This window comes from Pelophylax lessonae, assembly GCF_965119305.1.
Source record: "Pelophylax lessonae genome assembly, chromosome: 1".
NCBI lineage: Eukaryota > Metazoa > Chordata > Amphibia > Anura > Ranidae > Pelophylax > Pelophylax lessonae.
Genome location: NC_138768.1, coordinates 146,752,996 through 146,775,637, shown reverse-complemented (window position 1 = coordinate 146,775,637; position 22,642 = coordinate 146,752,996). Strand labels below are relative to the sequence as shown.

The window sequence follows — 22,642 nt, the reverse complement described above, 5'->3', positions numbered from 1 at the left end:
TACTTAATGCACATTAAAAATGTACTGTCTTTGCTATCTGCCGCAGGTGCCATTATATTTGTAACTGCACACCAAACAAGGGTCACAATCGCAGTGCGTTTTCAGACACCAGATTGCATAGCATTACAGTACCATGCAATTTGAGGCAACTCATTTTTTAAAAGTAGTGCATGCACTACTACTTTTTGCGCAGACCGATGCAATTTGCAACCCATTCAAATGAATGGGCTGCCAAATCACACTGCAGGGTAATGCATAGGAATCACACAGGAACGCACTGCGATTCTACTGCTAACCGACCCTATATAATCTTTATATAGTAACATACCCCAAAATTAGAAGAACAAAGTATCAATAGATTGTATGTAGTAGGTTCAAATTAAACTCACTTTTACATTCCACACCTCACACTAAAGCCAGTCATAGATAGTTAGAATCTTGGCTGGTTCAGCAGGGACTGGATGAGATTTGTACCATCTATGACCAGGCTGAATATACCCAAGTCAATCCATCGACCAACTTGGGTATAACCAGCATGCTGGATTTCTACATTTAACTATTGCCAGTGGCTATAGCTGCTAGCAATAATCCTTGTATTCTCCCGGCAGAGATGGCTTCCCTGGCAAATTCCCAACAACCCCCCCACCTGGAGAACACAATAGCTCCACAAGAGCGATTCCTCCATTAACATATTGCTGGGGGGAAAAAAGTGATTTTCTTTCTTGCAACCTGTGGTTGCAGGAAAGAAGATTGCATCATCTTTGTCCGGCTTCGGTCTTTGTAAGATTCTGGCTGTCCAGATGTAGTGGAAAATGTGGGGCAAAAATGTACATATTTTAATGTATCTATGCATATTTCTTCTCCTATACACTAATACAAATGACCAACATTTGCAAAAAAATTTGTTTTGAAGTAAAATGATATTAAAGGGGAATTTAAGGAAGTAAAGGGAAATCCATAACAGTTTTACAGAGACCAGGAATTGTATTTCCAGAGACTATCTGGAGCACCACCTGCTTAAAAAATAGTATTGTAATTCCGATCAAGAAGCAAACAAGTAATGTTCAGTATTAGCAAAGTAATATCTGGGTGGTATCTTTTAATGACTAGTGACAATACTTTTGCTTTTTTTACCTATAAAAAAACTGATAAGGACTATTGCAGATGGTTTCCATAAACATTATCAATGCCTTTTCATTGAAATTTCTGTTACATGCCGAGTGTATTAATAAATCATTTGAATGATCTATTTAAACCTGCATGACTCGTCACCATGTACCTTTTTAGTCAGTGTTTCCCTGCTGAAATCCAGATGTGTGTGATGTCACTCTGAGATTACAAGGCAGCAAAGTATGAGGGTGTGCCACCATCACTATGACTTCAAAGGAACTTAAGTGCCTTGATTTATCTTAGAACTGGTCAGTTATGAGTGAAAGCTGACATTTTAATCTGTTGCACTGATCTTCACTAATAACATTATTCTTGACTCAATTACTCATATAAAACATTGTATACAGTAAATTCCTTTGCTGTGAGAAGATATATTCCTTTTACTGGAAAGAATCACCAAAATGTATTTCAATTATTTTCAGGTGATTGTATGTAGATAAGAGTATGTATGTAATGTTACCTACAGTGGTGTCTTGAAAACATGTGTTCTAAGCCAGCAACTGGTCAGATATATTTGTTTCACGTGAAGTAGGAGCACACGTTTTGGATTCTTATAGCTCATGAATACGGGCATAAAAAGTTCTGCCTTTAGATGCATATAACAGATAGTTTTATATGCATCCAAATGTAGTACTATAGCAATCAATTAGCCAATACTTACAGCTGCACCTACAGATGAACATGTGTGCTGCGCTTAGCTGTGCACAAAAAGAATAGAACACAGATGCGCAGATCTGCAGATTTTCCTTGCATTCCAACATAAACAAAAGCCCTTTAAGTGCATATTTTACACAGGATATTCTAGCTTTGCCAGCAAGAACCTTTCTTTCATGGAGAAAATATGCGTATATCTGGTTGATTGAGCCCTTAAAGTCCAAGTAATGCCTCTCTGCTATGATCATCTTTTCTATGCTTTCGTTTTGGATACAGTGAGTGAGGATTAATTCTTACCTGGTGGCGCCACTCCCTTCTGAGGTCACATGACGTCATGAGATGTCAGAAGGGGGCGGTGCCACCAGTGATGTACCCGGGTGGCCCTGCTCCTTGCCTATAAAAGAGCTGTCAAAGCTGGAGAGCGGCATTACGGTGGTTAGCCTCTGAAGAGCCGAAGCATATTTGAATTTTTCTTTCTATTTTTCTGGCCTGGCCAGGGTCATTATTGACAATGGATTTACATTAAGGGACACTATTTTTATTTCTTTTTAATAAAGGACTTGTCAAAAGCTGTGTTCTGTGGTTTTCACTTTTTTACACTTTTTTGGTGAATGGGTTGGGGTACTATGTACCCGGATACCCATTCACATGGTGAGGGCAGGATCTGGGACCCCCCTGTTAAAGGGGGCATCCAGATTCCTCTAAGCCCCCCACCTGAAGCCCAGGGTTGTCAGGAAGAGGCCCTTTTCCTCCATGCTGAGGGCAAGCCGACTGGAATGGTTCGGGGGGGGGGGGAGTGCTTGCTCGTTCCCCCCTTTCCTGGCCTGCCAGGCTGCATGCTCCGATAAGGGTCTGGTATGGATTTTGGGGGGACACCATACCATTTTTTTTTAAAAATGGCGTGGAGTACCCCTTAAAATCTGTACCAGACCCAAAGGGCCTGTTATGGATATTGGGGGGTACCCCACGCCTTTTTTTTAATTTTGGCATGGAGTTCCCCTTAAAATCTATACCAGACTCAATGGGCCTGGTATAGATTTTGGGTGGGACCCCATGCCATTTTTTTTTATTCTGTCATAGGGTTCCCCTTAATCACTTAAATACAGGGCACTTTCACCCCCTTCCTACCTATACCAATTTTTAGCTTTCAGTGCTCATTGACGTCTATGGGAAATATTGGTCAGCTTGACATGGCACAGCTCCCTGTGTTTAACATTGGCATCTATGGGAAATATTGGTCAGCTTGACATGGCACTGCTCCCGATCTATAAGTGACAGGAACACAAAACTTGGGGAGCACCAAGAGGGGACCCAGGACTACAACATATCTATGCAATTTAAAAGTGGAGTATGCCTTTACACAACACTGACAGCACTAAATTGACTCAACACACTATCCACTAACTACCTGCCTAATCTCTATTGTAACACACTATATATGGCTGCCATGTAAGTAGCAGCCTTATATAGTGCAAGGTGTGGACTAAGCCCCTGAGCCATGATTGGCTAAAGGCAGCCTGCACAGAGCCCATCCCTAGTTCTATGCATACTTTTTACCCTTTCATGCATGCAGATAGCATACAGTGATTTTCTTTATCTATTGTATCAAAGTGGTGTTTTGAAGCCTAATATAGAGGATTCCTCATACTGTTCTCTTCCTTCAAAAGCAGCCCACATGACCATTGATGGACCAGACAGGCAACTCTTACAACACTGGGATGTTGTCTACTGAAAATATGTGCCAGTGTCACATATAGAAACAACAATACAAAAATTCTTTGTATGTGTCATGCACCTTGCTGCAACACCACACCTGGATGTGTTTGTATCCCCCAGAATGCACATTTAACTTGCTAATCCTAATTCACCATATCCAATCAATTTCTAAAACAGGACTACAGGACTTAGTGACCTAGAGACAGACATTCATTGAAAAATGATGTGTGCTAGATTATTTTCCTAATATTACAGCTGAACAAAATTTCAAACACTAATATTAAAGGTCACAGGGATTTTGTTAGTCGTCAAGGGAGGAGTAGAAGGTTTTTACTGTTACACAGCTGCAAAAGGTGACATCATTCTTCTTTGTTAACATCTGGTGTACAGGCCTTAAATTAAGCCAGTGTAAATGATAGCATAAAACCACTTTTTCCAGATATGCACTGAAATCAACATAAAAACACAGAGATCTTATCTGGTCTGAAGAAGGATATTTATAAATACTCATTATTTACACTCACTGTAAATCAATGTGTTCTGTATCACCATTCAGGCATACAACACAGTTGAAGATCAAAGACCATCTGACCAAGTGTGAAGAGATGCATGGTCAACTTCCGAACCACAGACAGTGCAAATAAGGATACAGTCTTTGATCCTTCATGTTGTTGACACGTGCACTGCTTTTATACTATGCTTACATGGCCAAGATTGAAAGATAGTACAAATCCTTCTTCATTTTGCTACTATAGGTAAGAATGTTGTAATCTTTGTATTTACTCTTGTCTTTAAAATATTAACAATAACAGGAAGGACTTGGTTTGTATCCAAACAGAGTTAAATCCATTGTGAAATCCAGTTTATTAACGAAAAAAAAATCATCTTTAAAAGAAAAAGTAATTTGATTTGTTGGTTTCTTGGATTTGGACGATTTGGGGAAAATACTACAAAGTAAAGTTTGCATTTTTTAAACAGAATGTATTTTTTTTGGCCTTGGAGGGGATCAAAACATTCAAAAACATGCAGGAGCGCATGTGCACACACACAATACCATCAACTGTGAGCCACAAATAAATCCAGCCATGATGTTAGTGAACATGGATAGAAGGTTCTATGAAAACAACCTGAAAGGGGGAGATCAGTGTTCAGGACAATTAAATCCTGCAGAAGGATTCAAAGTTGGTGTGGTAACTCTGTCATAAATCCTAAAGGGGGCTTATTGTTAGATTCTGAGTCCCTCCCTTCTTTAGAGAATAAGTACCCTAATAGCTGAACTTCAGTCAGCAATTTCTTCTTTTATAATTGAGGCAGTAGGCTCTATCCAATATTGGGAATTTTGTCATGAAATGGTCTACTCCTCCTGTAGCCAACCCATGTATGCCTTCCAAGAGGCTCTGTTCTTTAAGACCCCCCATTGAGAAGAAGTTCAAAGCAGTTTCTCTATCCATCTACTCCTTGATTAGAACTGATCTTTCACCCATGCTTGCCTCCTCACTCATTTCCAAGACTTTGGCTGACTTATCTTCATTGGTAAGCAAGCATCTGGAGGCTGCTGGTGTTGTTACTCAACATAATAAATGGATTAACTAGTTGTTCATCACGTTGAACTTTATGAATAACAGGGCACTGGATGCCTGCATCAGGTCTTGGGTTTCTCTTTCTCCTATCCAAATCTGCAGAGTGTTCTTGCCTAATTGTTGGTCAGACAAGGAACAAAGTAAAGGCTTTGTTAGGACTAGCCTTTATGGGAGAATTACTTTTATTCTCTTTGCTGGATGAAATCACTAAAGTGTGACAGGGTAAGAGTACTCAATTACCCCAGGCACTCAAAAGTAAGGATCAACAGTGCAGGTTGACACCTTTCTATCCTGCACCCTGAGCCCACCCAGTTGTGTGACAATAGCAAATGAATATTCACTATTGCCACACTGATTCTCCTCCTGGCCAATCAGGAAGCGGGTCCTGGGACCCGTTTACCGATTAGCCGAAAGGAGAAGCCATGCTATTGGCCAAGGAGGAGGGAGGAGATGCAGGGGAACCCGTTGCCCGCCGCACAGGGTGAGGGAGCCGGCGACAGGGGGGGGGTTAGGTGTGCGGGCTGGAGCTGGTGTAGTCTGCGGGGGTATGGTGTGATCCATCTGCCGCCCCCCCCGGCCCATGGAGCACCAGCCGCCACTGTAGTGTAAGTATTGGAATTTTTTGATAAGAGCCTCTTGCAGTTTTCCGTATAGCTGAACTCAGAGTAGGAGAGGGAAAAGCAGCACAAGAAGCCAATTAGGTGTGCTGCAATGCTCACATGCTAACATGAAACATGCAGAGAGATGATCTCATCAGTCTTCTCCTTCACTGTCCAATCACTATATGGGGACAGGGACAAGACCTGGTTGTAATACTTAACCACAATAGAGAAAGCTCAGGTCTCTAGTCATTTAAATGTTTGCCTGAAGTTCAGATTAAAAGCCATAGGCTATCCACTTAAATGAGAAACAGCAGTCAACTATGGGTTAACAAAAAGTAGGCACGCAACCCTGAGAAGTAGTAATTTTACTTACTCTGAATACAGTAGACTGTATACTTCTCTTTTGGCTGAGGAAAGTACGTCTGATTGCTGAAGCGATATTTAGTCCTCACACCAAGGAGTCCACCACCACACTGGGGTCTTGCAAAAGACACAGGATAGCGCACACTGCCATCTGCAAGCCAGCCATAGTCACACTGATCAAAGCCTTTCCTCCAAGCGGCATACAAGTCACCAACAGTTGCTACAGCCGCGTTCCTTTTCTCGCATTCTGTTTTAGCTTCTTCAAATGTCAGCTTATTAGGAACATGGAATAAGTCGCCTGAAATACAAAAATATATATTTAGGAAGAAAAAAATATATGAACTCAGAAATATGTAAAAACTGTTATGTTGAAACACAAATATACAGAATGTATTGCAGGGTGAGCATCCCAGAAGGAATAGCTGTAAGAATAAACTAACAATCCCATTTTTTGGCTGGATTGGCATGTTATAGCCCTGATGGAGGCTTTCTATAACTAGACAAAGTCTAACATAACAATAAGTTGCTATAACAAATACCATTTAATATAAATTTGTAAAAATTCTCGTGCTGTAAGAGTGTAAGATATCTTACTTTATAATAACAAACAAAACACAGCTGTGTGCAGTCTATTAGGGCCCCTATGTTTCCATTTTTAAATGCATTTGTTTAGATAATCGTTGGTTCGATTATATTTTATATCCTTTTTTTAATTAACTTACTTAAATGTACATTTTGTTTAAAATTTCCATTTTTGGAAATAGAAATTCCCTTCTAGTTTGGAATTTGTTACACATTTTAGGCATGTTTTAAAAACAAATAAGGGCAGAATATATATTGGCTCAAGCTATACTGCTATACGTTTTGAACTGAAAGTACAAATAACTGCTACACGCACAAGCAAAAAAGTTTGCCCCCCTCCCTTTCTAGGAGTAAAACAGATGGGGCTTTAAAGGTGCCACAAAAAGGTCATATACACATACATTAGTAAAATATCCACAAGGTTTATTTGTACATTAAAAACACAAAAATGTGATCACATCCAGTGTATAACATGTACATTAGGTATCCATTTGATATTAACATTGGTGTTATTTATGTATTAACGAGTTTCATTAAAAAACTCACTTCTTCAGGATCTATGCCTTTTGTACATGCAGACAATACTTTCAATCTAAAAACAATCCCAGATTAGCATAAATCTTACAACATTTCACATACCCCCTACAATCATGGAATACCTCCCTGAAGCACAGGAGAAGAATTATGGTATTCAACATTCCATACTGCTTCCTCCACCAACATAGAACAAAATATCCCTAAACAGCACAGAAGTCCATAGTTGGGCAATATATGGCCTTCAAATATGGTGCTAGCCGATTTATGCTCATTTGGCATTGTTTTTAGATTTAAATTGTTGTCTGCATGTACAAAAGTCATGGATCCTGAGAAAGCGAGTTTCTTGCAAAACACGTTGATTCGTAACACCAGTAAAAATATCAAATGGATACTTAATGTACTTTTTATACACTGGATGTCATTGCATTTTACTTGTATTTTTAATGTACAAATAAAGCATGTGGATATTTTACTTATGTATATGACCTCCTTGTGGCACTTTAAAGTCAAAACTCATTTCCTCCTTAAATGTCCATTAGGGAGCTGTTGGGGGGGGGGGGGGTATTTGCTGTTCTGTAATTGGGTAAGGTACCCAAAGTGGGATGTTGTTATTGACAGGAGGGTTTCACTCCCCTCAGTATGGGTCTACTTTAATCCTATAACAATGATTTTGACAAGCAAAAACAATGATATTGCATGGCCATGTGCATGTTAATGGTGCATACGGTCTTGCCTGCACAAAAAGGACCAGAGCACAAAGATTCCACAGGTAGCAAGAGTTTTGTAGTTAACACTAATAACCTGCATAGATTCCTATATGGATGTCATAATCTAATGACATGCCATAAATGGTATATATTAACTCAATGATATCCTAGGAGTAAACACTATGAGGCTGATTTACTAAAGGAATTTAAAATAATCACACAATAAATTGTGTGAAGATTTACTTCAATTACACAACCAGTTGAACAGCAGATCCCTGTTTATATATTTTGTCTGCACATGATAGTTGAAATGAATCTTTATAAAAATCAGCCTTAATGTGTGCATATACTTGCAAATGTGCATTCAAAAAAGAGATGTCAAAGTCTTCCTGAATGACAGCAGGAGAGCAGTATATACTGTATGTGCATAGAAAAAAGAAAACGTTTTAAAAGGGAAAGACAAACCCGCAGTACATGCTACATACTATCTAAAATGAATGTTAAAATGTATATTTGTGCTTAGAAGGCATGGCTTGCCCAAACTGCATTATACAGAACACAATTAGCTAAATAATAGAATTGTCCCATTGAGTTGAACAAAATGTTCTGTTGGCGTTTTTGAAGATCACACTGCAAAGGAGCAATCGGACCCTTATTTTGCAATGTCAGCTATTTCAGGCTGGGAACAGCAGATGTGAATTGAGAAGTCACATGCAATCCTCTGCACTGGGATTACTCAACAAGAAGTCAGTTTAGTGTAGCAAAATCAAATCATATTTGTAATCTTATTTCAGGCATTTTAATTTTTGATAAATTATTGTATTTCTACAAATATATGTTTAATATAATTCACAGTTTGTTCTTGTGGCTTTTTATGGTCTTGTATTGAACCCCTTAACAAAGGAATTTCTTGAAACTTGATTCCAATTAAGCCAATACTGCTGGTGACAAAGACTGTTTCCCGGAGTAATCTAAGTAAATAAGAAAGGCAGCTCACCATCTAATAAAGATTTTCGTTTTAAATATTTGCTATGTTGCCTCAAAGCTTTAATCACTGAATAAGCCACTGCCTCAAAGCATTTGTGAAACTGCTGGCCCAGCCATATAAACACCAACAAAGAGGTTTTTTTGCTTCTAAGGCATTCTCTATGGGAACTGTTGGTAGTTGTGAGTGGTGCACTGATGTGTGAATGCCAGGCTACACCTTCACCTCATGAAATGAAGAGTCAGACAAAAGGGCCGATAGTAATAACACATGAATCAAAGAATGTCTTCTCACTGCTTTCCAGTCTTAGTTTATTAAGGCCGTTACTGGCAATGTACTTTCTATAAAACAAGACATGGCTAAATGAAGTATTTAGTGGGTTAGCACAAGCCAATGGTGTCAGACATTCATTGCCTCTGAGACATTGACTTGTTAAGACACCAAGCTATGTATCTCCTTGTGTGTGCATGTGTGTGTATGTCTTTTCTTATTCATTATATGACAGCTGCGAGTGTCCTGGTATTTTAACCATTAACTGGTGCATATTGGGATAGTAAAATGCACCCATAAGTAACTAATAAAAACTTAGAGACTGGATGGAGACAAAAGTAGAAACAAAAAATCAGAACTATTAACAGCCAATTCCCTTTTTTATTACACATCCCAGAAAAGAAACAAAATTTAGAATTACACAAGTAGGGGTATATCTAAGTATATTAATTTGAATTACTGTATGCATTGGGTCCCCCCACTACATAACTCACCAGTCCACCCTTCTACACCAAATCAACCCACCAAAACAGCAAGGTATGCTTCATAAACAGAGGCGTAACTAGAACTTTCAGGGCCCCGGTGCAAGAAACCATGAAGGGCCCCCCAGACCCCTGGCCGGGGCCCTTCCCTTCAAGCCTGGGGCTCTTACCACTGATCCTGGGGCCTTTTACTCTTGTTGCGGGGCCCTTTATTACAGTCCCACAGCGGGACCCTTTCACAAGTTCTGCAGTGGGCCCCCTTCCTGCCATCTTGAGGTCTCCCCACGGTGGTGGAATGCCAGGGCCCGGTCGCAAGTGTGACCTTTGCGATCCTGGAAGTTCACCCACTGGTGTCAGTAGTTTTTATTTTTTGATATTTAATTGTATTATGTTTTATCTTTTCATTTTATTTTTTTTTTACAACGTCACTTACTATGACTCTGTCCATTCAGAAAAGAAAGGAGCTGGTAAATTACATATTTACCGACCCCTTCCTGGTTCTCTATTGTGACACATCCCCTGCAGCAACTGGCAGGGGAGGGGAGAGAGCACAGTGGGGGGGGAGCACAGTGGGGGGGGACCGGGGAGCACACAGAGGCCCAGAGACAGCAGAACACAAGTGAACTGGATAGGAGGAGTGGCGGGGGCAGCATACAGAGGAACCAATCTCCTCCATTTTCCTCCTGCAGCTACAGGAGGAAAAAGAAGGACAGTGATTTCTCTACATACTGCCCCCACCACCCCTCCTATCCAGGTGTACAGGCCCCTTGGAACATGGGGCCCGGTTGCAAATGCAACCCCTGCAACCCCTGTAGTTAGGCCCATGCTTCATAACATGTAAGTGTTCATTCTATTTGTACAATGTACTGTATTCTCAAAAACCAGTGTATGCAACGTTTTTGCACACTGTCCTAGATGTGCAAGAAAATGCATCAATCCAATAATGAACAGCAGCGCTTCTGTAAATAAAATCTTAAAAATACTATATAGTGATTATATAAATGTTATTTCTGATGCAATGAACATTTAATAAGTTAGCAACTACTGCAATGTTTAATGCATTAATGATTTTTAAAGAATACCTCCAAAAAAGTTTGAAATAAGAAGCCATTTAAAATATATAGCTCAAGTACCTGGTACCCTGAAAATTATTTTATCCATGCCTACCCCTTCACTACTCCATGCCACTTGGCAGCAAATCCGACACAAAGATAGAGGCTTCATGGGGCAGCTTTTTTCTAGACTATCCTAACTTGGAAATCCTACATTAAAAAGTTAAAAATGGATGAATTAGTGAATCTTACCCTAACAGCTACCAATTTACTCGGGGGACAGATAAAGAACCCCTTAGCAGTTTACTTTCACTAATGTAGAATGCCTAATGTCTAATTGAGGAAGTATGGTTCTTTCTAAGGAAATATCATTCCATTATTGCCTGCCGTCTTTTCATATAGACAGTAATAGTACCCCCACTGAGAGTGTGGATACATGCTCTTCAAGGAACTAGTGAGACAGCAGATAAATTTAAGTGGACCCCTTTACTAGTTCATTCTTTGCCTGTCCATAATAAAAAAAAAGAGACCACACACGGGTCCGGGATTTCTACAAGTACAGCATCTAATTGTTAGACGCCTTGCTTCTTTTTTTTTTCAAATAAAAGGGTTGTTATATTTCTGAAACAATATGTTGGTTATATTTCAGTAAGTGGCCAATTTAGATGCAAACAGGGCTCACCGTAGTTTTTAAAAAAATGTTATTGGATTTTTTAGGTATTATGAATAGAAATGCATTTGAAAATGCAAAAAGAAAAGGAAAAAAATGCAAATCAGCGTACAGTACATGTATACTGCATTTTTTTTTTTTAAAGAGTATCTATGATGTTAAATCATATATTTTTTTTATCGAATATCAATCATTTCTAGCCCATTTATATTAATCTGAATGATCTAAAACTTACTCTGTGTCACCTATTTGGTATGCCCTGTAAGTAGGCACTGCTATGTCACTATTGCTTTCATATCACATCCAACCTAACCAGCGCAGCGTGGTATCATCAGGTCTATGAAATGTCTATTGTTTAGTTTGCTTTTGTCATTTATCCTGCTACACCACTTGGTTTATTTTAAAAATGTATGTATGTCCTTGTTGTGACTTATTGCCGATAGATGTGTTACATTTTGTATATTTATTTTTTCAATAAAGATATTCATTTTTTAGCCTATACCGCTTGGGTCTCCTTCCCAATCTTTTTCTAGCTTTCTTGCAACCATTCCTTTTGTTACAGGTAACTATTTATTGGGAACCCCACACCCCCTCTCCTTTTATGAAGGGGTGAGACGGTGAGGCCATTATCTCCCTGTGGCACCCCAGCTCAGTCTGGTTTTTGCTGTTGTTTGACTGCTGTGTCATACATTTAACAGAGTAGTAAAGCAAATCTCCTGCGCTCAAGTAGAATCTGACGGAGTAGAGAGAGGTGCACTTCAGACTCAGATGGTAAAAAAGCCAATGGTCTTGCTGCCCCCTCAGGATCAAGTGTATCCAGAACCAACTGGGAGAAAAGACAAAAAAAGAAAAGAGGGCGCACCGACCTAGTGCATCACCACTAAAACCATTTATTAAAATATTAAAAAGTATACAGAATACTCACAAGGCAGGTGTGATAATACACACATCAACATTGCATAAACAATCTCTAAGGTAGCCAAGGTCCCATATGCAGCAATTTTTCTGGCTCTGAGGAAGGGGGTTCGCCCCTGAAACGCGTCAGCCCAGCCATAGCAGCCCCATGCGACACTCTGCATGCCTATTTGCTACATATGGTACCTTGGCTACCTTAGAGATTGTTCATGCGATGTTGATGTGTGTATTATCACACCTGCCTTGTGAGTATTCTGTATACTTTTTAATATTTTAATAATTGGTTTTAGCTGTGATGCACTAGGTCGGTGTGCCCTCTTTTCTTTTTTTGTCTTTTCTCCCAGTTGGTTCTGGATACATTTAACAGAGCCTGTCTTCTGACCTACAGAGATGCTGAAAGGAGGGATTTCAGGAAGAGTAGTCAATGCAGTAATCACAAGGTAGCATGAGATTATTAGTCATTAAAATGCATAAAGTAAACAGCAGAAGAGAAGCTACCATACAGGGCAGGCAAAAAGAGATGGCCGCCATTCACAACAGAAGATGTTAAAAGTAAGCTTATATTGAGTTGTCAAAAATACCTATTGTTTATATTGTTATTACAATGCTGATGTTTTAAAATGAAAGTGTATTATGTGAGCATAGAACTCCTTTTAAATGACTGGTGATGTTAGCTTTCAATACTGCCACACCTGTGGTTAGATCGAGTATTTGCCAATGTGCTTTTAATAAAGAATGTTGTAGCTTGGATACATTTCCTTTGATGAGCCACATAAACATATGTTAAGGTTCTAGTTGTATGAGGAATTCAAGCATGCCATAACCATGATGTCATCTCAATGGCTGTTGCAGATTGTACTTTAACATCTTGGCATTTTTAAACAACGCTGTACTTTGTACTAAATAATTAAATTAAAAAATGTTGTTCTCTGAAAAAATAATAACAGAAACAAACTAAAATCTGTTTGATATTGCCAAATTATGATTTCCTGGATATCACAGAAAATTATAAGGGGAGCAAAATGTTGAATGTTTTTATAGCTGGATTATGGAATAATCAGCGAGGTACAATAAAGCACACAACACATATGCAATAGAAGCTCACATTGTAACTCTGTCATTGCAGCCCAGAAAATGGAAACCATGACAGTGTTTATGTTACAGACAATAATGCAGTGTGTGTTAACCTTGGCAGCCTTCTCTAGCCAGGTTGAAGTCAGCAGCGAGAGCGCCCAAAGAATTGACGGGATTTTCCTGTGCTGCTTATGTGCACGTTACTATTGAAAAAAAAACACCTGACTATTTAAGGTTTGGTTTTTTTTATGGCTGTTAAATACCACAGACTAGACTTATGAGCCAGGTTCTCGACTCCAGACAAAGGCTGATTCAAAATCATCTCTGGAAAGCGCTAGACGCTGTCTTATTAGCCTATTCTTCAAAAGTCTGTCAAACCTTAAGCTTTTGGCATTACATTTTACTTTCATCTTTCCTTTTTAATACTGCCCCACCTGTTTAGGTTGCCTCTTTATTTATCCCAAAGCATATATACAGGAATTTTATGGTGCAAGTAGAATATTACCTAGAAGTTTGCAAACTGAAGGAACTTTACGTGCCCTGCAGGTTTATAGATTCATACTTGTTTCCAGGCAATGTTCATTTTCCATTACTGAAACTTCTAGGCAAAAAGCTTCATAGGCAGTGGCAGACTTATTGCCATAGAAGCCCATGCAGCTGTCCTTGTTAGAGGTGTAAGTATAATGTATGTCTTAGGACAATCACAGCAAAATTATTATAGGGTCATCTATCTCTGCAGCAGTTATCTTTAAAGCGTTTCCACTGCTATAACCAGTAGAATCAAGACACTATAGAATAAGCTTTTTAACAGAAAAATAAAATAGAATTCTGAACTGTATGTTCATTTTGTCCCATGTTTTTATCAATGTATCATATTATTGCTTTCTGAAGTGATCATTGTGAATGCAGATATTGTTGGGCTAACAGTTGTAGGGTCTGTTATAGGTGCCTAAGTTTGACCATGACCCAATAAATTTCCAACTTCTTTTACCTGCTGGGTCATGGGTTGTGATACTAACCTCATTGAAGGAACGGCTTGGTCTATATGTATTTGAAGAATGTAAATAAAGGGAGGACTAGTACAAAATATTTGTATCATGTTTAACCACTTAAGCCCCGGAAGATTTTACTCCCATGGTTTTTTTTTGCGATTTGGCACTGCGTGACTTTAACGGACAATTACGCGGTCGTGCGACGCTGTACCTAAACGAATTTTACATCCTTTTTTCCCACAAACAGAGCTTTCTTTTGGTGGTATTTGATCACCTGTGCAATTTTACTTTTTGCGCGTAAATTTTGCAGAAATAACAATATTTTTCACAAATTCCAAAAAAAAAAAAATGTAAAAATCTAAATTTTTTAACATTTTTGGCCAATTTGTTTTTTGCTACATATGTTTGGTAAAAAAAAATCGCAAAAAACTAAGGGAAAGATTTCTGTAATTTTTGATGTTTTTTTTAACGCGTAATGGCGGCGATCTGCGATTTTTTTGCGGTACTGCGACATTGCGGCGGACAGATCGGACCCTTGACTGACATTTTTGACACTTTTGGGGTTACCAGTGACATTACTGCAGTAATCAGTGCTATACATATGCACTGTTACTGCAAAATGACACTGGCAGGGAAGGGGTTAACTTTATTGGGGAAGGAGGGGTTAAGTGTGTCCCTAGGGGCGTGCTTCTAACTGTGATTGAACATGGCTACTAGTGTAGGAACAGTGATCAACGGTCCTACATAGTAGAACCGTCTGATCTCCATTCCTACACAGGGGAGAATGACAGGCGGCTTGTTTACATTAGCCGCCTGCCTTTCTCCCTTCACGGAGGACGATCGCGAGTGACCGGCGGACATCGGGTCCGCCGGTCACACGCACAGACTTCCCAGGGAACGAGCTGGGGCGGGCGCGCGCCTCCGCGGGCACGCGCTCGCCCGCTATTGGCTCACAAGCAACTGACAGGCTAGTGACGTATATATACGTCACTTTGCCTGGCTGGAGCTGACCGCCACAATATGTACTTGCGCCGGTCGGCAACCAGTTAAAATGCATGTTTAGCAAAGTAATTTGGGGTTCTGTCTCACCTTCTTACACATGATCTTTCACGACCTGGCAGAGGTGCAAGCTTACAGCTTCAGGTTTGTCTAACAATATTTGAGGAAAGTACAGACTTTGTGCATGCTTTAAAGTGTATCTGAAACTGAAACCTTTTCTTGGTTTTGGATAGAACGTGGATGTATTCAATCCCCTTTCACACATTATTTGTCTGTCTCACCAGCGGAGAGATTTACTCTCTCTATTGTCCTGGTGACCAATGTTATCAGGATACAAGTGACATTGCACAAAGGAGACACTTGTTCCAGTGACAGCCATCTAAGAGAGATTTCAACTTACTTTCTGTGTTTTACCAGGGATAGGATGTAAAGGGATATCTCTCCAAAAAAGACAGCATATCCAAATCTAAAAAAAGTTTGGTTTTAGATATGCTTTAAAGCTGAACTCCAGGAATGATCTTTATTGCAAACTTAGATTGGTCCAGCTTGACATGCATATCACAACCCTGAGGGACCACTTGAGAAGCTAGCAATCACTGTAGTAAATACTGACCACACATTGTAATACGCTATGACCACAAGGGGTCAGTCACTTGACACTGCCTCCATTTATAGATTGCCTTGAACTTTTATTAAAAAACACAAGGCATTTTCTGATTGAGCAAGGTAGTTTTCTCTGATTGCTAATGATGTCACTGCTACTGCTCTACACCTTGTCCAATCAGCGATCGCTTTTTAATAATTGAAAAATAAAAAAGACAAGACATTCTTTGAATGGCAGCAGTCCTGAATAAGTGACCCTCTGTGGTCAGTGTGCAGAATGGAAGCCGCTCACACACATACTGAGGAGGACCTCGTAGATCACAGATATCGCTGTGGTAGTGCTAACTACTACAGTCATTTCTAGCTTCTCTGGCTATGGGTGTTGTAGTTTTATGCCTTTGGCCTTCTGCATATTTTTATAAAGTGTAGATTGGGTTGTTGGTGCTTACTGTTCAATTATCTGTAAAAAAAAAAAAAAGCTAAAATTTCAAATGTCAGGTCTTAAAGAACCACTGCATCAAAAACAGTGGTTGTCAACTTATGAGCTAAACGTGGTCTCAAATGCAGCCTCTGACATCACCAATGGGCTGCACATAAAGTGTAATATATGTACTACTTGAGAGGACTGTCAGAAACTGCAAAACTAATAGAGGAGTTGAGGGTCAGAGAGTGTGGACATGCTATATTTTTGGCTGGGGATACACAGAAGACAATACAAAACTGGGAACATATTACATGAGGCTTCTTTTACATTAACCAATGTTCCCACTACAGACTGCTGAGGTCTGAGGGCCCCACATCATATCCTAAATGGCTAGAGGTTAGGCACCAGGGATCTAAAACATTACATTGTGTAAAAAATCTGTGTACGGGCCCACATCTGCTTAGAAATTAAAAAGTTTTACAATTTTGTAGCACGGTTGTGTAGCTTCTGCATTCTTGTTCGCTACTAAGCTACAAAAAGAAAGTTGGTTGTATTTTGGTAAAAGCTTTCTGTAGTTTCAAATTACACATTGTATTACTATACCCTATAACTAATATCTTGAAACTATGCCATATTCATTGATTTAAAAAAAAAAACGAATTTGTGCATCATATCTTATGGAGTAAGATAAGCTGCATTCACACTTGAGATGAGCATTTTTGGTTTCTGTCTTTTCAAATATTTTTAGCCAATGGAAACCTAGCTAGGGGGAAAACGTGTGATATCTTTATTTGTGCTCAGTTTTCATGAGCTTTGAAGTATACTAGGGCCAAAAAATGCTTGCAACTCAAAAGAAGCTTATTTTTCAACTTTAAGAGTTTCAAGCTTCAGACAACACTGCTGTATGTTCAACAGTCTCAACTGAAAACCATGGGATTTTGGATGTTGAGCATTTTAGAGCTTCAAGCTACAAAACACTCAGGTGTAAATAGGGCCTAAGAGGGAAATCTACCCAGCTATATATTTTTGTTTTTTATTTAGCTGAAAAGATGAATGCAATAATACTTCAGAACCAAATTTGTTAAAGAGGAAGTAAAGTCGAAAAAAAAAACCGAGAAAAAAAAGCCCTGTAAAGAGAAAGGCATAATGCGCTAGTATGCATCGCATACTAGCTCATTATGTAGCACTTACCTTAAAACGAAGCCCCCGCCGTGCCGCCACCTCAGTGACAGGACGGCGACATGTCCTGCCGTCCTGCTTCCGGGTTCGCGTCCTCCGGCCATCTGATTGGCCGGAGGCGCGATTACATCACTCCCGAGCCTGCGCGCGGGAGCCGCCGTTCACGGCACTGTGCTCTGAAGGAACGGCACGGGTGACCGTTCCCTCAGAGCGTCTGCACCGATGACGTCATCGGCAGTTTGCACTGTAAATATCTCCTAAACGGTGCAAGTTTGGGAGATATTTATAGCACCTATAGGTAAGCCTTAATATAGGCTTACCTATAGGTAAAAGTTATACAAGTGGGTTTACAACCTCTTTAACACCAATGCTTCCTTTTTTAAGTCTATGACACACTAGCAGACCTAATAGAGTTTCAAAAGAGAGTATTCACCTGCTTTTACGGCATCACTCCCAGATGGCTAATTCACCAAAAAATCTTGCTTGCCAGTAGGGAAGCAAGGATGGAGTGACACCTTGCTGGTTTGGCCATCAAGGGAGCAAAAATGTAGGAGTAGGTGAGTGTTCTTTGTTTCTGTAGCAATCTTGTGGCTGAAGAGTTGCCACCAGAGAAAAGATCACCAGTGTAACATGGTCCTGAATGTGTTGTGAAAGAAGTCTACCATGGTGACAAATTCTTCATTCAAATGTTTCCAATTTTGTAAAGCTGTAGCTAGAGATGAATATGAAGACCTGGGGCAGCAGTTTTTTCTTTTCATAAGCAGAGCCATGGAAATAATAGTGCTGCTAAGTAAAGCCCCGTACACACGTACCGATGGTCGGCTTACAAATGTTCCTCTTTTCTCCCCGGGATGTCGGTGTCTGCTGAAAAGTGCAAAGACAGCACAAGGACAGCACAAGAATTTTGTCCGCCGACTGCAGAAGTGATGTCATGTAATGGTTAACTTTCCCTGTGTTTTCTATTTTCTGAGCATGCCCAGTCTTGCAAATCTGCGGTCTGTCGGCCGAATTGTGTACTGACAGGCGAACAATCGTCCGTTCTGGTGTCGGCATACAAATATTTTCATGTTTGCACGAAAGACTTTTGTCCGCGGATTGTGCGCAGACATCTGTCGGAGGCACCATACTAACACGCGTACAATCGGCAGATCCTTCGTCCACCGACGTTTGTATGCCGACGATCGGTACGTGTGTACGGGCCTTTAGTGCCATAAGGATTGATTTACAAAAGGAATAGAGGCTATTTACATTGTAAAATTAATGCTCACTCAGCTTTGCAAATAAGATGAGGCTTTATCCACTTTATATGTCTCTATGGGGCACCGGATGTCAGCAGACATGTCAGATGACACCCGCCGGGCACCTGACCTGATAAAATCCGCTAAAATTAGATGTATGGCCCCCTTCACATGGGGTGGACTGTGGCTGTGATTCACTTGCTCAGCAGGGGATCTCTCTGCTGATCCCTGCTGAGCAGGAGGATGACAGGTCTGTGTCTGGTCTGCTCATGCAGAGTGGACTCGGGCGCAGACCACTCTCCTCTATTGGCTGCTGTCGATTGACGTCACTGAGCCGGTCTACGATTAGGAAAGATTGCAACCATATTATCGGGATCCACCCACATGGACCGGCACCTGGTTCAGCCTCTTAGCGAGCCAATGAGAGTCTGAGCCAGCTGCTCCAACCCCCTCCACAGCCCAGCACTCCAGTGAGCGTGGGGAGGGGGTAGCAGACCAGAGAGCCAGTGACTGACAGTCACCAGCTCTCTGCACATGGAGCTCTGAGAACCATGTGATCAGTGATGTTTGATCGCTCGATTTTCAGTGTTAGAGCCAGTGGGGGACAGATGCAGCATTGGACCAATGCTGCATCCAGCTAGTTAAGTATGATTTAAAAAAAAAAAAAAACATTGCCATAATTCTCTTTTATGCTGGCCGTACATGGATCAAAATTTGACCGAATCAGCAGGAACCAAACAAAGTTCAATCCATGTATGGTTGTTCCTATTCATGACAAGTTCATCTGTTGATCAACTTCTCAAGAACTGGAATGTTGGAAAATTTTGCATGCAGCTGTACTGATCAGTGTATTCTGATGGCAGGGAGGATTCCACCATCCACTAATGTGTGGATGGGGAAATCAGTTCCATTTTTTTCAGCCCTCCGGCTGAATTAAAAAATTTCTCAAACAATTTCCAATTCTTTAAATTGGTTTGATATAAAAAAACTTTCATATACTAAAAGCAAACGATAACATGCATAAATGCATATTTAAAATTCACATACATAAAGATATTTAACATTGCAGTAAGATGTTTTATAGTGACTAAATGCAAACTACTTCTTTACCCATCTAAGAAAAAAAAAGATTTTTTTTTTTAACTGCTGTGCTTCAAATTAATTTTTGAACCCCTCCCCCCACTATCTCCAGGAGGTCCTTTTATTGAACTTACCTACTATGTTAACTTCTCCTTTAAGACCAACATTTACAAATTCTTTAGAGGCCCAGTGAGGAATCCGTAACATACTTGGCCACAGACAGTTGAAAACCACTATTTAGGTTTGCTACCTTATATAGCACAGGAGAAGGTTCTGCCTTACTCATTGCAAGTGTTCATTATTGTACCAAGGTCATAGAAAGCCAAGAGCATTGGAAATCTGGTAGCCAGCAAAAGACACCATCACAATATCCACCTATGGAAAATACTTATAGTCTAATACAGTTTACATGTGCCGACATTAGATTTGACAATAGCCCCCACATTGAGTGAATATCCTATATTAGGCAGCAAACCTGAATAGTCTTTTCTAACCCTCCTATCTCCACACAGCACTTTAATTGAAACCTCACTAACCACATAACTATAGGGTTGGGTCAGCTCTTGTTTTTTGCTCAACATAAATTAAATACACTAAAAGCAATACTTCCTGGCTTTCGTATCACTTTGGTATGAAAAATAAAGCACACAGTTTTAGAATCTCACCCTGAAGTTCATCTACAAAACAGTATACATCATATTTTTCTTCTTCTGGACGTCTTCCATAAGTTCTTATTCCTTCTTTACCCTTCTTGTCACCATAGCAGCCAGCTCTTGGGTTGCGGATTGGGTATCTTTAAAACAGACAAGCAGTAATTGATCACTTCTATCTTTTTTAACAGAGACCAAAACTACATTTTTCTATTTAAAAAGACTAGCAAATAATCAGTATTACAATATAATCAATAATAAGCAGCGCTAATTAGCAGTAATCTGCGAATTTGCCATTCCCTTTATAAAGTGTATGTATAACCAAAAGGTTTTTTTTCAGTTTTGGATAGGATAGGGAAGGATTAAAATTAGGGATAGACCGTTATGGTTTTTTCAGGGCCAATACTGATACAGATTTATTGGTCACAACATATTGGTATCGGCCGATATGGGCCAAAATTTTGCACATCCTATGTCAGAGTCCGAAACTAGTCTTCTCCTCCTCCAACCATTAGGTGGTGATGCTCATGTAAGCATAAAATGATGTCACATAGCATAATTCCATTTAGAAATGTTATTGAATATGCCACTCACATATGTACAAAAGTTATAAGAAATTCCACATTAGCAGATCTGCTGGCAGATCGGGATCTCTTACCCACTTGCTGTACGTGATACCCGGGTGATACCGCTCCCTCCGGCACCCACTTGATACCGCTCCATCTCTCACTCTCCGAGATCGTATGCCGGACGGAACGATATCACCCGGGTGTCACTTACGGCAAGTGGGTGAGAGACAGAGCGGTATCGGGTGGGAGATGGAGCGGTTGAGAGACGGAGAGGTATTGAGTGGATGCCGAACAGAGCAGTATCACCCAGGTATCACTTACGGCAAGTGGGTGATCGATGCACATCTGCTAATGTGGATTTGCTTATATGTTTTGTACATATGTGAGTGGCAAATTCAATAACATTTCAATAACATTGAACATAACATTTCAATAACATTTCTAAATGTATTATGCTATGTGACATCATTTTACCCTTACATGAGCAATATTTGGAATATTGGTAATATCTGCCTTTCCGGGGCCGATACTGATATATCGGCAGAAGTGAATATCGGTCCTCTAATAACCGGCTTTGCCAATAATTGGTCGATCCCTAGTCAAAACCCCTGTTGGTTATTGTTTGCTGTCTATGTACCATTTTATTATATTTTCCTTCCCTTTTTTTCCCAGAGACACAAGAGTTTTTTGGAAATTGGGAATTCTCCTCTTATAAAGCTGTCCCCAGAGCAGGTGGCTCTACTAATCTTAAAAAACTTTGAAATTGTAAAGACCATACCAGGCTGATTGCCCTCAACATGTGGAGGGTGCTTTGGGGGGACTGGGCCTCTTCCCGACAACCCTGGGCTGTGGTTGTGGGGGTCTGTGGGTGGGGGGCTTATCAGAATCTGGAAGCCCCTTTTAACAAGGGGGCCCCCCCATCAAGGCCCCCCTATGTAAATGAGTATCGGGTACATCATACCCCTACCCATTCACGAAAGAAGTGTACAAAAAAAAATAAACACAGTTTAAACAAAGACAGTTTTTGACATGTCCTTTATTCAAAAAAAAAAATAGTGTCTCTCAATGTAAATCCATCGTCAATCACTACGCTCGCCGCACCCGAAAAATAGAAAAAAATTTCAAAAAGGCTTTGCCTCTTCTGAGGCTACCCACCATATGTCGCTCTTCAACTTTGACAGCTTTTTTATAGGCAAGGGGCAAGGCCACCCAGGTACGTCACCCCGGTGGCACCGACCCTTCTGACGTCACATGACAAAAGAGCTGTCAAAGTTGAAGAGTGGCATATGGTGGGTAGCCTCAGAAGAGGCAAAGCCTTTTTGAAATTTTTCGGGTGCAGCGGGCGGCATAATTGACGATGGATTTTCATCGAGGGACACTATTTTTTTATTTTTATTTGTCTTATGTGTTTATTTTTTTGTACACTATTTTGATGAAAGGGTAGGGATACAATGTACCTGATACGCATTCCCATGATGGGGGGGCAGAATTTGGGGGCTACCTTTTTAAAGTGGGCTTAAAGAGGGCTTCCAGATTCCGATAAGCCCCC

General features: G+C 40.2%; 1 protein-coding gene across 3 annotated transcripts in view; it reads right to left on the bottom strand.

Annotated features, from left to right (window-relative positions):
- Nucleotides 1–22,642, bottom strand: part of VCAN (versican) — a 137,607-nt gene that overhangs the window by 74,287 nt on the left and 40,678 nt on the right. For all 3 annotated transcript variants that reach the window (XM_082265379.1, XM_082265380.1, XM_082265381.1), the window contains exons 5-6: nucleotides 20,540–20,667; nucleotides 6,096–6,383 (exon numbers count right to left, since the gene is read on the bottom strand). In XM_082265379.1, the coding sequence (XP_082121505.1) occupies nucleotides 6,096–6,383; nucleotides 20,540–20,667 (416 nt within the window). The remainder of the gene's footprint in view (nucleotides 1–6,095; nucleotides 6,384–20,539; nucleotides 20,668–22,642) is intronic.